General features: G+C 49.8%; 1 protein-coding gene across 1 annotated transcript; it reads left to right on the plus strand.

Moving 5' to 3' along the window:
- Window positions 1–873: 873 nt before the first annotated feature.
- On the plus strand, window positions 874–7,305 carry LOC309392706 (vomeronasal type-2 receptor 26-like; the record flags this gene model as incomplete). The annotated part of the gene is made up of 3 exons (XM_081954134.1): window positions 874–894; window positions 4,072–4,198; window positions 5,178–7,305. 3 exons carry the CDS (start codon window positions 874–876, stop codon window positions 6,086–6,088), a joined length of 1,059 nt encoding a protein of 352 aa, XP_081810260.1. The 3' UTR covers window positions 6,089–7,305.
- Between the last annotated feature and the right edge of the window lie 8,163 nt (window positions 7,306–15,468).

Consider the following 15,468-nt stretch of genomic DNA (forward strand, 5'->3'; position numbering starts at 1 on the left):
TTTCTTAAATCCCAAAGAGTAGCTCTTTCTTTTTGAACTCATCTTGTCTGGGGGTCAAAATAAAAGCCATTTTAGATCATTAAAACCCTTAATGCAAAACCCCGGGGGTCTGGTGGTTGGGATTAGGCATTGTGGTTTTGCTATGCATGGGTTCAGGGTTTGTGAATGTAGTTTCCCTGTGTGTGGCAAATCGGTGTCTTTCTCTCCCTTCCTCCCTTTTCTGTTGCTCTCTCTTTCCTCTGCCTTCCTTTCCCTCTCCCCATCCTCTCCCTTTCCTGTTTCTTTCTCTGTCCTTTGCCTTCCTTCCCCTTCCTCCCCCCCATTCTCCCCCTTTCCTGTTTCTTCCTCTTTCCTCTGCCTTCCTTTCGCTTCCTTTCCCTCCCCCCCATTCTCTCCCTTTCCTCTTTCTTTCTCCGTCCTTTGCCTTCTCCCCCCCCCCATTCTCTTCCTTTTCTGTTTCATTCTCTGTCCTCTGCCTTCGTTTCCTCCCCCATTCTATCATTTGTTTGGAGTCTCACAAAGACTCATTTGTAGCAACGTTTACCAATGTAGAGGAAGGGGGGGGGAGACGCCAGGCGCACGTCCTACAGCTACCGGAGATTGACAGCTCCGCTGCGTTCTTTCGCCCATTGAAGCCCCTTGTAAAAAAAACCTCGCTAGTTGAACTCATGGGGTTTTTTTTTACATGGGGCTTCCCTGGACGAAACGGCAAGGAACGCAACGGAGCTGTCAATCTCTGGTAGCACTAAGATACGCGTCTCACTTCTCCCCCCACTGCTACCCCCTCACTAAAGGGAGGTTGGGGAAGGGAAGCAGCCAGGCGGCCGTTATCATTGGGGCTTGGTGGGAATTGTTCTTTTTGCTTGGAAGGGAATGGGGTGCGAGAGGGATCAGGTGGGGGAGGGAGTGATCGCATTGCTGGCCTCTTTTTGCGGCGGGCTATTTTTTTCATGGGAGGGAGTGGGACGCGACGCACTTTGCTTCGCCTGTCGCTCCTTTTGCGCTGGGCACTTTGCAAGGGAGGGAACAGGGTGCGAAGCTCTTTGGGCTCTTTTTGCACGGGAGGGAACAGAGGTTTTTGAAGCGCATTGCTGCCGGGGGAGGGAACAGGGTGCGAAGCGCATTGGATTCTTTTTGCACGGGACGGAACAGATTTTTTTTTAAGCGCACTGCTGGCCTACCGCTCTTTTTGCGGTGGGCCCTCTTTTTGCCCAGCAAACTATACCCGTAGGTACGGCAAGGGCTGTGGGGTGCGTGGAGCATGTCCCCCCTTCTCCCCACTCCCGTTTCGCCTCCTTACCTTGGTTGTTTGCATGTAAAGCAACCAGTGGTAATGGCGCGGACCGGTTGCACATGCGCTTAAATAGTTGGGGGGGTTATTTTGGGGGGAGGGGGTTATTTTGGCGCATGCTCTGAAAAACCCATTGGGCTTATTAGCAGGGCATGTCTTATTTTCGGGGAAACACGGTACTTTAAAAAAAATGCCTTCAAAACCTTGGTGTGTCTTATACTCCAGTGAATCTTATACTCGGAAAAATGCGGTACATGTTGTGGCATGACAACCTTTATAAATTAGGAGGAGACCCTGATACCATCTAGCCCAACCCCTCCTCTCTACAGGAATCTCAGTTCAAGCTTCTCTGACTGATGGCTGCTCAGTCTTTGCTTTCAGACGATCCATGAAGAGGAGACTGAACTTCTCTGCTTTACTGGCTCAGCTCTAAAACAGCTCATCCTTTTATCATATTTTTTCTCTCTTTCAGTTAAAATCTCCTCTCTTGGAACTGAATTCACTTTTTCCATGTCTGACACTCTGGAATAAGAGTGAGCGGATTTTACACTCGTGTGTAACAGGAGTCAGTTATTGGAAGAGGGTTGTATCCAGTGGTGGGATTAAAATCTGTTTACTACTGGTTCTGTGGGTGTGGCTTGGTGGTCATGTAACTGGGTTAATTGTTTAAATAAACAATTTAAAACTATGTATATATGCCATATGTGTACATATATAGTACAAGGTATAGTGCAGTGATGGCAAACCTATGGCACGCGTGCCACAAGTGGCACACGGAGCCATTTGTCAGGGCACACGAGGCACTGCCCTGTCAGCTGGCCAGCGCGCATGCGCGTACTGGCCAGCTGAGTTCACCTTTTTAAAAGCTATTTTTCGCCTTCCCCAGGCTCCAGAGGCTTTATAGGAGCCTGGGGAGGGCGAAAAGAGCCCCCCCGCCCCCCCCGAGGCTTCAGGGACCGTCCGGAGGCTTCCCTGAAGCCTTCGGAACGCCTCTGGAGCCTGCCATAGGTTCGCCATCACTGTCCTAGTATATGAATATATGATATGAAGTTTTAATATGAAGTTTCAAATAAGGCTTCTAAGTTGAAAGACTTTATATTCTTTAAATCACATCAAATTAGCTTACTCTAAGATCATATTAATTACCGTATTAATGACAACATAGAATAATTGATGACCAAAGGCAAATTTGTATCCATCACCTTTAGGTTTCATAAGAAAGATTAAAAAGGGTTAAAAATTATTTGACTATCATTTTGAAGACAGTTTTTATCCACTTAGTTATCACACCATCCACCCCTCAGGTTTCTAATCCTATCGCAAAATTATTTCTGAGTCCTTTACTGAAATCCAGTTTTATCACCAGAGTTCCCATAATCTATTTAGGAAGTGTAATGATGGGTGAGAATGATTTTTGGGATGAGGGGAGGAGAGGCTGCCTAGGGAAGGATCAGATAAGAGGGGAGAATCCTGCAACTGCATAATCGGAGAGAAAGAAACTCAGGATCCTCACTAACTTTTCAGACTGAGAAAAGAGCTGGTGGGAGATTTGTTCTTTCAGATCTGCCAAAAAATTTTTTTAATGTCGTATTACAATCAAGTAGAATTAGGACATTTAGAGATGTTTTCCATCAGGATGACCAGGGAGAAGATTAGCCTGAAAACTTTCTTCTTGATCAACCCATGCTTTCTGGGAAACCTGTTGTTTTCAAAGAGTTTATGCATCATCTTTTTTTGTCTGTTCATTTATTTGCCATTTGCTCTAGAATGTTCCCTAATATTGACCAATTGTGTCGATTATATTTTCTTTATATTTTGTCACTAAATGATTGACAAACTTTTTTCAAACTTTTTCATTCACTTATGAAGATAATGACAGTATTTGTATCCTATATAGCCATATTTGGAGGTTAGACAATTGTAGAAGAAAGATTCAATGTGGGATAAGAAACAAAGTTTTCTGCTTTTCAAATTCCTGGATGTTCCCATTCTAGTTTCATCCCTTTCTGGAGAAGAATGAATTTTGGAATATTTCCCAGTTTGAACTATACTTGGACCAAAATGGAGAGATAAGAGCCGATCTAGGCATTTGGGGCTTCTTGGTTCTCCCCAAGAAAGATGTTCTGGAAGAGATTCTCGCGTATTTTAAAAGACAGAGACTTTCTATCAAAGAAGATGCCCTTTCACGGCTAAAGTTGCTCAATAAGGTGGGATAATTTTTGGTGTTTTTTCTCTGTTTTCGAAAGCCTGAGGTCCCATTTCAAGTGGGCAAAGCCTATAGTCTCCAGGGTGGTTGGCCTTCCATGCCAGTTGGTGTCATCTAATGGAAGTTCTTCAACAGACGGGACCTAAGTGAAGGGGCTTTGACATGTTTTATGGAAGATCTTACTGGTCAGAGATTTCTTTCTTCATCACAGTTTTATTCTTTATTGAAAAATCGAATGGAATAGAAATTTCTGAAATCTGTTACAATAAATGTTATTCTCAGTTTTAATACGAATATATCATCATATGTAAATCTTTTTTCAATTCCATCTCTGCTGACTTTATTAAGTAGAAAAGAACTTTATTGTAACGTTAAATGCCAAAAGCAAAAGGGAGGAACTGAATCTGCCAGTAGTTAGTTATACCTCCTGCATCTTCTTAGTAGTAGTCAGGTATTTCATATGTACTTAGATGAAGACCAGAGGCTATTTGGCTAATGTCAGTGTCTATCTCTATTTTCCATGAATGTTGTCTACTAACACATTTTCTTTGGTATTCTTTATTTTTCTGCTCAGTCCCTGCCTCAGTCCAACTGTGCAGAAAATTGTCATCCTGGATTTGTCAAGAGGGCTCGAGAAGGAGAGCCAGTTTGCTGCTATGACTGCGTTCCTTGTCCGGACGGGACCTTCTCCACTCAGGAAGGTGGGTCACCCTGAGGAAAATGGGAGGCTTTGTGGAACTGGATCCATCCAGAACATTTTCATGAAAGTGCAAGTTAAAAGACACAAGCTCACCTTTTTTTAATTTTTAACATGTATAATTTCTTATCTAAAAGGAAGTAAATCAAAAAGTCTTTGAAGGAGGGACTGGGAGGAGATGGGAGGAGGGGGTGGCAGACTAGGCAAGCTTTACTAACAGCAGAGGAAACACCTCTCCTGCTTTCTAGTCTGGATATGTGCTGCTAAGTTCACCTTTCTAGGAAGATCTGAGTTCTTTGAAACTTGATGAATTGTTTTAGGTCCACCTTCTGAAAGACCTTGCAATTCACTGTATATTGGATCCTCCTCTTGAGGATCACTGAAAAGGCATCACTGGTCCATAATGTGGTGCTGTGGATAGTTATGGGGGCAACTCATTGCACACATATGCTGCCAGTCATGTAGATCAATCAATCAATCAATCAATCAGAGTAGAGCTGTAAAGGACCTTGGAGGTCTTCTAGTGCTATCCCCTGCTCAAGCAGGAGACCCGATACCATTTCAGACAAGTGACTGTCCAGTCTCTTCTTAAAAACATCCAATGTTGAAGCACCCACAAATTCTGGAGGCCAGCTGTTCCACTGGTTAATTGTTGTCACTGTTAGGAAATTTCTCCTGAATTCCATATAGCTTCCAGATGTTAAAAGATACTGTTGGTATCCTCTAAGTCCAGGATATTAATTGCCATGTGGCAGGACTCTAAATATTTGTATAAAAAGATTATATGATTCATTATTAACCTGTAATAATGTAGCTTCCTTTGAATTACATTACACATTACACCAGATATAATTAGCACCCTAACACTTTCCTCAACTTCATATACCTAGCTACTTTAAAAAGAATTACATACTTCTTATGCTATTTTTAATGAAAAATAAAAGGAATGAAATATTAAAGAAAATTGATTTTTGGTTTCTCAGATGCAGAAAAATGCACCAAGTGCCCAGATGACAAATATCCAAATGAGGTCAGAGTCCAATGTTTCCCCAAAGTTGTAACCTTCCTGTCTTATGAAGAACATCTGGGCATCATCCTGGTCTCTTTTGCCCTACTGTTGTTCCTAACTACAGTCCTTGTTTTAATTATCTTCATTAAATATGGAGAAACTCCCATTGTCAAAGCCAACAACCGGGACCTCTCCTACATCCTCCTGGTCTCCCTCCTGCTTTGCTTCTTGTCTCCTTCTCTCTTCATTGGTCAACCAAGCAAAGCCACCTGCCTTCTCCGACAAACGGTTTTTAGCATCATCTTCTCAGTTGCTGTTTCTTCTCTCTTGGCCAAAACCATCACGGTGGTGCTGGCTTTCCTGGCCACAAAACCAGGAAACCGAGTGAAGAGATGGTTGGGGAAGAGCTTGGCCAACTCCATCATCCTTTCTTCTTCTGCTGTCCAAATTGTCATCTGCTCCATCTGGCTGGGAGTTTCTCCCCCCTTCCCTGACTCTGACCTCCACTCTCAGCCTGGAGAGATCATCCTGCAATGCAACGAAGGGGCTGTTGTCATGTTCTACGTCACCCTCAGCTACATGGGCTTCCTGGCTGCCATCTGCTTCATGGTGGCTTTCCTGGCCAGGAATCTTCCTGGGGCCTTCAACGAAGCCAAGTTGATTACCTTCAGCATGCTGGTCTTCTGCAGTGTCTGGGTGACTTTTGTGCCCACCTACCTGAGCACCAAAGGGAAATACATGGTGGCTGTTCAGGTCTTCTCCATTCTGGCCTCCAGTGCTGGTCTGCTGGTCTGCATCTTCATCCCCAAGTGCTACATTATCCTTTTGAGGCCAGACCTGAACACAAAGGAGCATCTCACAGCCAGAATAAATGTAAAAGCATGAGATATAATACCATTATGATATTGGAAAGATTGTTAAAGTTTATTTTATTTGAAAGGAGATATTCTTTACATTTTGATAGTATGCAGGAGTCAAAGAAAATAATATTTATGTTTCAAAATGGGAAATTATTGAATTGTTCTAGCTCCCTTCCCTTTCAGCTCAATAAACATTGCTAAAAGTCATTCAGAGGAATTTGCTGTTCAGCAACAGGTACTGAATGTGACACCTTTAAAAAATAATTCTGGCACTTGTTCCTACAGCTAAAAGTGTGTGTGTGAGAGAGAGAGAGGTGGGGGGGAGAGAGAGTGTTTATTTTATTTATTTTTATTTATTAAATTTGTTAGCCGCTCCCTCTCCACAAAGGGGCTCGGGGCGGCGTACAATAAATAAGAACACATATTATAAAATTACACATTTTACGGAGGAGGTATAAAACACAATACAATCATTATAATAACATAGAAATATTAAAATAAGTTAAATTAAAACCCCAATGGAAATTACAAGTTTAAAAATTGCCAGGAGGAATAAAATGGAGCTATGGTTGAGCCAGGCCTGCTAGTTGAAAAACGTGGGTCTTGAATGTGAGTTCAGGAAAAGAAGTCATGTTTGACAGGCTCTCAGCTGGGGAGGGAAATCTTCATCCCTCTTATAGAATTCTTTCTTGGTTTCCTGATAAAACCTCCTTTGCAGAAAGTGTTCAGGAGAAGAGGTATTTGGGATTTGAGTTTGGAATTGTTTTTATTTTTTATATGTATTTCACAGCAAAATGATAATAATAAATTCAATAAAAATAAAATGTCTAAAGAAATTTTCACTGTATATTTTTTCTTTGCTTAACCAGAGAAATAAAATAGCAGTTTTCAGGCCCTTTAATTTTCCACTCTACAATTTTGACCTAAAGCATTTTCTCTGCTCCTCTTCCAAGTTTGTCTTGTCTGTGAAGGGCTGGAGAAGATGTCCAGAGAAAGGGGACCTTGAGACTCTCCCCAGGAGGAGGTTGGAGGGATCCAGTCTAAAGGCAACCCGAGGAGGGACTTTGAGGTTTCTAGGAAGAGGCACCCATGGAAGCTCTTCTGCTCTTCAACCACAGAAATTGCAGATCAATTGGGAATCAATGTTTAGGTTTCTGAATGGCTCCTAATCGGGAATAGAATCCCTCTGAAAATTCTATTTTAAAGAGATAAGAGAAGGTCTAATGGATCAGACCAAGATCAGTCGAAGATTCAGTGACCACACAGGGGACCCCAGGAGGCTATAGGGCGAGCCTTTCTCGGCACCTCCCCACCGCAGACTGTGCAAGGCAGGCGGGCGGTCGCTGCGGAGGGGGCGGCCTGGGAGGAGCGGATCGGGCACCGCCCATTGCAGGAGGCGGGCGGGGAGAAAAGGCGCCCGGCTCCACTCCCGGGGCAGGAGAGGCCAGGAGCAGTGGTTCCAAAGTTGGATGCCCTTGGAAGGAGCTAAAGGGGTCTTTGTTTCTCCCTTTCGCCCCCCTTAGTCGCTTCCCTGCTCTTCCTCTGACCCAGCACTTCTACTGTGGTGATCCTCCTGCCTGGCAGCTGCCTGCCCAGAAGGCTGAAGGGAGGAGCAGTGGGGGAGGCACGACACCCCCCCCCCCCGCTGAAAAGTCCCCTTTCTGCCTCTGTCAAGGGCTCCACTGAGGCCCCTCAGATCCCACCCCCCACACCCACTACCCGGATCTTCTGGGTGTGTGGAAGTTTGGGGGGTTGATGGGGAAAGCTCAGCCCGCCTTCGCCCCCCCCCCAAACTACGGAGGGCAACATCTGGGCCAGGTCACCTTCGTCCGCCTTGCGGGAGATTCAAGAGCCCTCCAGATGCAGTGAAAGGAGATTTTCTTTCTATTTAGATAGTATGCAGGAGTCAAAGAAAATAATTTCTATATATTTCAAAATGGGAAATTGTTGAATGACTGGAATTCTTGGAGCTCCCTTTCAGCTCAATAAATCTTGCTAAAGAGAACTCTGTGAAAGTCATTCAGAGGAATTAATGTTCAGCAACAGCTACTGAATGAGACACCTTTAAAAAATAATTCTGGCACTTGTTCCTACAGCTAAAAGTGCGTGTGTGCGTGTGTGTGTGTAGAGAGAGAGAGGCGGCGGCGGGGGGGGGGGGGTTCAGGAGGAAGATGTGGGAACCAAGAACCAGCCTGGTTGCCTGATCACCTCTCTGAGAATGCCGGAATGATGTGAAATGCCATGTTTGACTGGCTCTCAACTGGGGAGGGAAATCTTCATCCCTCATATAATTCTTTTTTTAGTTCAGTTTGGGGTTGTTTCTATTTTGGTATGTACTTCACAGCAAAATAATAATTAAAAAGTAAATAAAAAATAAAATGTGTAAAGAAATTTCCACTGTATTTTTCTTTCTTTCATCAAGCAGAGAATTAGAATAGCAGTTTTTAATTTTCCACTCTACAATTTCTACCAAAAGCATTTTCTCTGCTCCTCTTCCAAGCTTGTCTTGTCTGTGAAGGGCTGGAGAAGATGTCCAGAGAAAGGGGATCTTGAGACTCTCCCCAGGAGGAGGTTGGAGGGATCCTGTCTAAAGGCAGCCGCATCATTGACCAGGTCACAAACCTTCAATGCTGCATAATATCCATCCAGGTCCAAGAAGGGGGAGAATAAGAGGGTGGGGTTGGGGTGGAGGCTTTGAGATATTCTGCTCTCCAACCATAGAAATTGCTGATCAATTGGGAATCAATGGTTAGGTATGAGAATGGCTCCTAATTGTGAATGGAATCCCTCTTAAAATTCTATTTTAAGGAAATAAGAAAAGCTCTGATGGATCAGACCAAGGTCTGTCTAAGATTCACAGGGACCACACAGAGGCCTCTGGTTCTCCCACTGCAGAAATTCTCGTCCAGCAGGCTTTCAGACCCCACAGTGCCCTGATGATTGGCTCCAAGTTCCTCCTTTAGCTTTGAACTTCCAGTGATTGGCACAAAGCCCATCAGCTGCCTTTGATTTCCGCACCTTCACCTGGCACCCCTCCCCAACACAAAAGGCTCCTCCTGCAGCTGCGCCTCCTCCCTCCCCCCTCCCCTAGCCCCAACAGACAGCTGCCACTCATGCTCCGTCTGCAGAAGTTGCAGTGGCCCCGCCGAGGAGAGCAGCCGGAGGACGGGGGTGGGGAGTGAGCTGGCCCCAGATCTGAGACCGGGAGAAGCCCCGGGGAGGGGAGGAAGCCTCTGTGAGGTCTGAATTCTCGCTGGACCCTGAGGCAGCTGCAAAGGGGAGCCTGTTTTGGCAGCCCCGCACATTCCACAAAGTGGGGAGGGGTGGCGGGGAAGCGGCTCTTGGGAGGAGCAGATCGGGCACCGTCGGCCTCCAGGGAGAGTTCCTCTCCGAGGTTCCAGCCATCGGGCAGGAGGGAAAGGGCGCCTGGCTCCACTCCCGGGGCAGGAGAGGCAAGGAGCAGCGGCGGCTGCGGTGCAAAGTTGGAGGCTTCTGGAGGGGAGGGAAGAGAGGCAACTCTTCTCTGCAGGAGGTGGGGGGGTGTCAGCCGATTTTCCTGCCTGCATCCAGGGAAGGTTACAAGAGCCGCGGCGTAGCCTGGAGCTTTTCATCAGCTGCAGATTTGAGCTCTCTCAATTCTCCCCCCCCCCTCCTATGATCGGAAAGGACACCCCGACTTTCTTGCCCTCCCTCCATACTTCCTTCCCCGACCTTCGTCCCACCCGGGGCGCCAGTCCTTGAGCTGCTTGCTGAGAAGCCCGTGGAGGGGTAGCACTGAAAATCCAAGGCCCCTCAGCTCCCGGACCCCACCCATCCACCCACTGTTTATTTGGAAGTTGTGCGGGGGGGGGGGACACAGAATGATTGACCCAGCATGGCTCTTCTTCACTCCCCCATTTATGGACAGCAACATCTGGAGAAGGAGAAGTTTCCTCTGATGGAAAAGCTGAGCCCACTCGTTTGGAGGTGGGCCGAAAGCTCCCTTTTGCGGGGTTGAGGTAGAGCTGGTTCCTCTCCATCCAGACCTTCCAAGTGTCCAGACGAGGCAGAAGGCTAGGAGTGGGCTCGCCCGGCTGACCAGGGTTCCTCGCGGCACCCCCAATGGAAAGAAGGTCACCTGGGGGGGGTGTTTCTGAGGGCTCCAATCTGCTCCTCCGGGCAAACCTCTGGGCGATTGCAGCGCTCTTGTAATCTTAGCTGGACGCAGGGAAGAGGAGGGGGCCACACACACACACACACACACACACACACACACACACACACAGGAGTCACCCCCCTTCCCTGGCCTTGCACTTTTGCACTAGCGCTGCCGCTGCTGCTCCTCTCCCCAAGCACCGCCTCTCCCCTGCCCGCTGTGCAATCTTGGCAAACGGAGCCTCAAAGTGAGAGAAACCTCCGAGGCTTCCCAGAGGGCGATGCTGGAGGCCGGCAGTAGCCAATTTAATTTAATTTAATTTAATTTAATGCTTCTAGACCGCCCCCTCTCCCGAAAGGGACTCGGGGCGGTGTACAGTTCATACAAAATATATCAGATACAATAAAATTAAGTATGTACAGTTGACAGTTGACATGGAGGAGGTTAGAATGACATTAAAAGAACTGTACAAAGCAGATTAAAATAAGTTCAAACCCCTAAAAACAAATACAGTGAATTAAAAAACCCCTAAAATAACCAGATATAGTGCGTTTGCCAGGAGGGACAGTTGAATTATGCCAGGCCTGCTAATCGGAACAGGTGAGTCTTCAGTTTTTGCCGGAAGGAGCGGAGGTCAGAAGTGGTTCTAATGTCGGGGGGGAGGTCATTCCAGAGGGTTGGGCCCATCACAGAGAAGGCCCTACTCCTCGGTGTCGCCCGCCGGCATTGTCCAGTGGATGGCACCAGGAGAAGTCCCTCCCTGTGTGAGCGTATTGGCCGCAGGGATGTATGTGGGAGGATGCGATCCCGCAAGTAACTAGGTCCCGTGCCATGGAGCGCTTTAAAGATGGTAATCAGCACCTTGAAACGCACCCGGAAAACCACAGGCAGCCAATGCAGCTCGCGCAGGAGAGGTGTTATGTGGGAGTACCTCGTACTCCCCATCACAGCCCGCGCGGCTGCATTCTGAACTAACTGCAGTCTCCGGGCGCGTCCCAAGGGCAGCCCCATGTAGAGAGCGTTGCAGTAATCCAGGCGGGACGTCACCAGCGCATGAGTGACCGTGCGTAGGGCATCCCGGTCCAGTAGGGGGCGCAATTGGCGCACCAGGCGAACCTGGTGGAACGCCCCCCTTGCCACGGCCGCCACATGGTCATCCATTGACAGCCGGGCATCAAGGAGGACGCCCAAATTGCGCGCCCGTTCCACAGGGGGCAATTGCTCGCCCCCTATGGCCAGCGATGGAATCAGCTGGCTGAATCGAGGTGCCGGTAGCCACAGCCACTCAGTCTTGGAGGGGTTGAGTTTAAGTCTGTTGTCCCCCATCCAGACCCCGACGGCCTCCAAACACCGGGACATTACTTCGACAGCCTCGTTGGGGTGGTTTGGAGTTGAAATATACAGCTGAGTATCATCAGCGTAGAGGTGATACTCAACCCCAAAACCACGGATGATCTCAACCAGCGGCTTTACATATGTGTTGAACAGGAGAGGCGAGAGGACCGACCCCTGTGGCACCCCACAAGTGAGTGGCCTCGGGGTCGACCTCTGTCCCCCTGTCAACACACATTGCCTCCGGTCGGAGAGGTAGGAGCCGAACCACCGCAAAACGGTACCTCCGACTCCCATCCCCTCCAACCGGCGCAATAGGATACCATGGTCGATGGTATCAAAAGCCGCCGAGAGGTCTAATAGGACCAGGATAGAGGAACAACCTCTATCTCTGGCCCTCCAGAGATCATCAACCAACGCGACCAAGGCTGTCTCTGTGCTGTGCCCAGGTCGGAAGCCGGACTGGCGTGAGTCTAGATACTCGGATTCGTCAAGGTGTCGTGGAAACTGCTGGGCCACCACATTCTCAACAACCTTCGCTAGAAACGGAAGGTTGGAGACTGGACGATAGTTAGTTAGCTCCATTGGGTCGAGTGAGGGCCTCTTAAGTAAGGGCCTCACCACCGCCTCTTTCAAGGCGGTTGGTAAGGATCCCTCACCCAATGAGGCATTCACCAGGCCCAGAAGCCAGCCTCGTGTCACCTCCCAAGATGCCAGTACCAACCAGGAGGGACACGGGTCCATTAAACATGTGGTGGGTCGCAGCCGTCCACGCAACCTATCTAAATCCTCGGGGGCAACAGAATCAAACTCCTCCCAGGATGGTCTCACAAGACTCGCTGTTGGCGGCTCGTCTGGTCCACTGAGTGGGGCCCATCCGCTCCGGATCTGAGCGACTTTGTCCTGCAGATATTCCCCAAATTCCTCTGCTCTGCCCTGTAAAGGTGCCCCCTGCATCCCCTGTGACAAGAGGGAGCGGGTCACCCTAAACAGGGCAGCAGGGCGGTTATCCGCGGACGCAATAAGGGTGGCACAATATCTACGTTTGGCCGCCCTTAATGCCACCAGGTAGGTCCGCAAGTAGGATCTTACCTGTGTTCGATCAGATTCGGAGCGTGAGGACCTCCACTTGCTCTCTAGACGTCTCCTGTGACGCTTCATCACCCTCAGCTCCTCGGTATACCAAGGAGCCCGGGTGGGTCGCTGCCGCAGGAGAGGTCGCAAAGGCGCAATCCGGTCCAAGGCCCCAGCCGCCGCCCTATTCCAGGCGGCCGCTAGGTCCTCCGACCGAGCGCGGGTCAGGGCTACAGGTAATGGCCCAAGCTCCGTCTGGAACCTATCCGGCTCCATCAGGCGCTTGGGGCGGTACCAGCGTGGACCGTCTGGTCCCGCCTCCTCGCGGTGGGGGGTAGCGCCAGGGAAGTTAAGCCGGAGACATGAGTGATCTGACCATGACAGGGGTGTAACAGTAAAATCCCCTCTACCCAGATCACTCGTCCACTGCTCAGATACAAAGACAAGGTCCAATGTGTGGCCTCCTTCGTGTGTGGGGCCCTGAATTAACTGGGTCAGGCCCATGGCTGTCATGGAAGCCATGAACTCCCGAGCTACCTCAGATGCTGCTCCCGTCGACGGCAGGTTGAAATCCCCCATGACCATGAGCCTGGGGATCTCAACCGCCGTCTCCGAGATCAGCTCGAGGAGCTCGGGCAGGGCTGCTGATGTATAGCGAGGAGCCAAGTATACAATCAGCAAACCCAACTCCCTCCAATCTGTCGCTCCGGAGGGCAGCTTCCCCGCCAGCCTCTTCATCCGTGGCCCCACGGGCTTCTCTCACCCACCAGCCCGGCTCAGTCCTGGTAGAGGCGCCAAGGGAAGCTCCAGCCCTTAGAGCATCCCCTCCCCCCTGCATCCCCTCCCCTGGAGCGCTTCTCCCCTCCCCATCTGGGGGGCGCCACACTTCGGTCCCACCGCTGTGGTTCCCCATGAAGCTTTCCTCCCCTCAGCGGGACTCCCGCAGCCTCTCGAGACGGAGCCCCGATGTGGCCCCGGGAGGAAGCGGCATCGAACTGGCTGCCCCCTCGAGGACCGCTGCCTGGCTGGGAGGAAGCCCCTCCAGGAGCCTCAGTGGGGCTCCTCTTCATTCTGCGGCTTTCCTGGAGGGGTCCGGGCAGCCTCCAAGGGTGAGACAGGGAGCGGGGTGAGGGAAGAGGAGGAGGCCGTCAAGGGGAAATGACACCACCAAGTCAGTGCAAATGACCGTTGTCTTACCTGAACGGTCGTTCTCATGGCGCTGCGGAGAGTACAAGGATGGGTTAACACAGCCTGTTTGCCCATGGACTGAGTAGATTTTTCCCCTCTGGCCACGCCTCCTTTGCCTCTTCTGGCTCAGTTTTAAAAACGAGGTCTTGTCCGACGAAGACGTTCTCAGCTCACACCTGTGCAAAGATACAATCTCGGAGCTAAACAATCACCCTGGGTGGGTCTTGTACTCTCCGCAGCGCCATGAGAACGACCGTTCAGGTAAGACAATGGTCATTCTCCATAGCGCTGCTTGGAGAGTCCAAGGATGGGACATGCCCAAGCTATTGTGTCCCAGGGCAGGAAGAAGTGACATTGTCCGGAGCCTCAATAACCTTCTGTAATACTCTACGGCCAAAAGAGGCTTCGGCAGAGGCAATGGAATCGATCTTGTAGTTTCTAATGAAAGCCGTGGGAGACGCCCACGTGGCCGCTCTGCAAATGTCCAGAATAGATGCTTGAGTCGCCCAGGCCGCGGTCGTGGCCGCTCTTCTGGTGGAATGTGCCGTTACACGAGATGGAACCGGCTTGCCCTGAAGGTCATATGTCATCTTAATGCAAGCTCGCAGCCACCGACCTATGGTTGAAGATGACACCTTGCGACCCAGCGAGCCTGGTTGAAAAGACACAAAGAAGGCCTCGGAGTGCCTGATGTCCTTAGTTCGTTTCAGGTAAATGCGGACTGCCCTTCGCGCGTCCAATTTGTGCCACCTGCGCTCCTTGGAGTGTTGAGGGCTGGGACAGAAGTTCGGGAGGATAACCTCCTGAGACCTGTGAAAATGAGAATTCACCTTCGGCATGAAGGCGGGGTCTAACCGTAGGATGACCCTGTCTGGGTGGATGATGCACAGCTCTTCCTTGGCCGAGAAGGCCGCAATCTCAGATACCCTTCTGGCTGAAGTAATGGCTATGAGGAAGGCAGTCTTAAGAGGCAGATGTCGAAGAGATACCTTCCTCAAAGGTTCGAAGGGAGCCGCTGTCAATGCCTGCAGGACAAAGGGTAGGTTCCAGGTCGGGTACCTGTGCACCACCTGGGGTCGGATGTTGTAGGCCCCCTTCAAGAAGCTCTTGACCTGAGGATGGTGACTCAGGGATTGAAGTTGGTGTCTGGCTAAGATGGTGGATAATGCAGCAACCTGGCGCCTGAGAGTGGCTGGTGCCAGTCCTTTGTCCAAGCCCTCTTGTAGGAAGTCCAATAACTGAGGGATGGACGCTTCCACACTGTCAATGTCCCGTTTGCTGCACCAGGAAGAAAAGGCAGCCCAAGTCGCGTCATAAATGCGAGTAGTGGCCGGACGTCTGGAAGCTTGGATGGTTTTAATGACGTTGTCTGAGAGGCTCTGGTCCTTCAGGAGCTGCCCCTCAAGTGCCAGACGGCTAACTGCAACCATTGGGGCTCTGGATGGTTGATGGCCCCTTGACGCAAGGATACCTGGTCTGGAGGAATTCTCCACGGTTGCTCCACAGACAGATCGACCAGGTCCGCGAACCAGGATCTCCTGGGCCAATTTGGAGCCACCAGAATGAGCTCCGCCCCCTCCTTCAGCAGCTTGTAGATCACCTGCGGGATCAGAGGGAGGGGCGGAAACGCGTATAGAAGCCCTGGAGGCCAGTTGGACCTCAGGGCATCCGTCCCC

The sequence above is a fragment of the Natrix helvetica genome (genome assembly GCF_964273705.1).
Source record: "Natrix helvetica genome assembly, chromosome: 5".
NCBI classification, from domain to species: Eukaryota; Metazoa; Chordata; class Lepidosauria; order Squamata; family Natricidae; genus Natrix; species Natrix helvetica.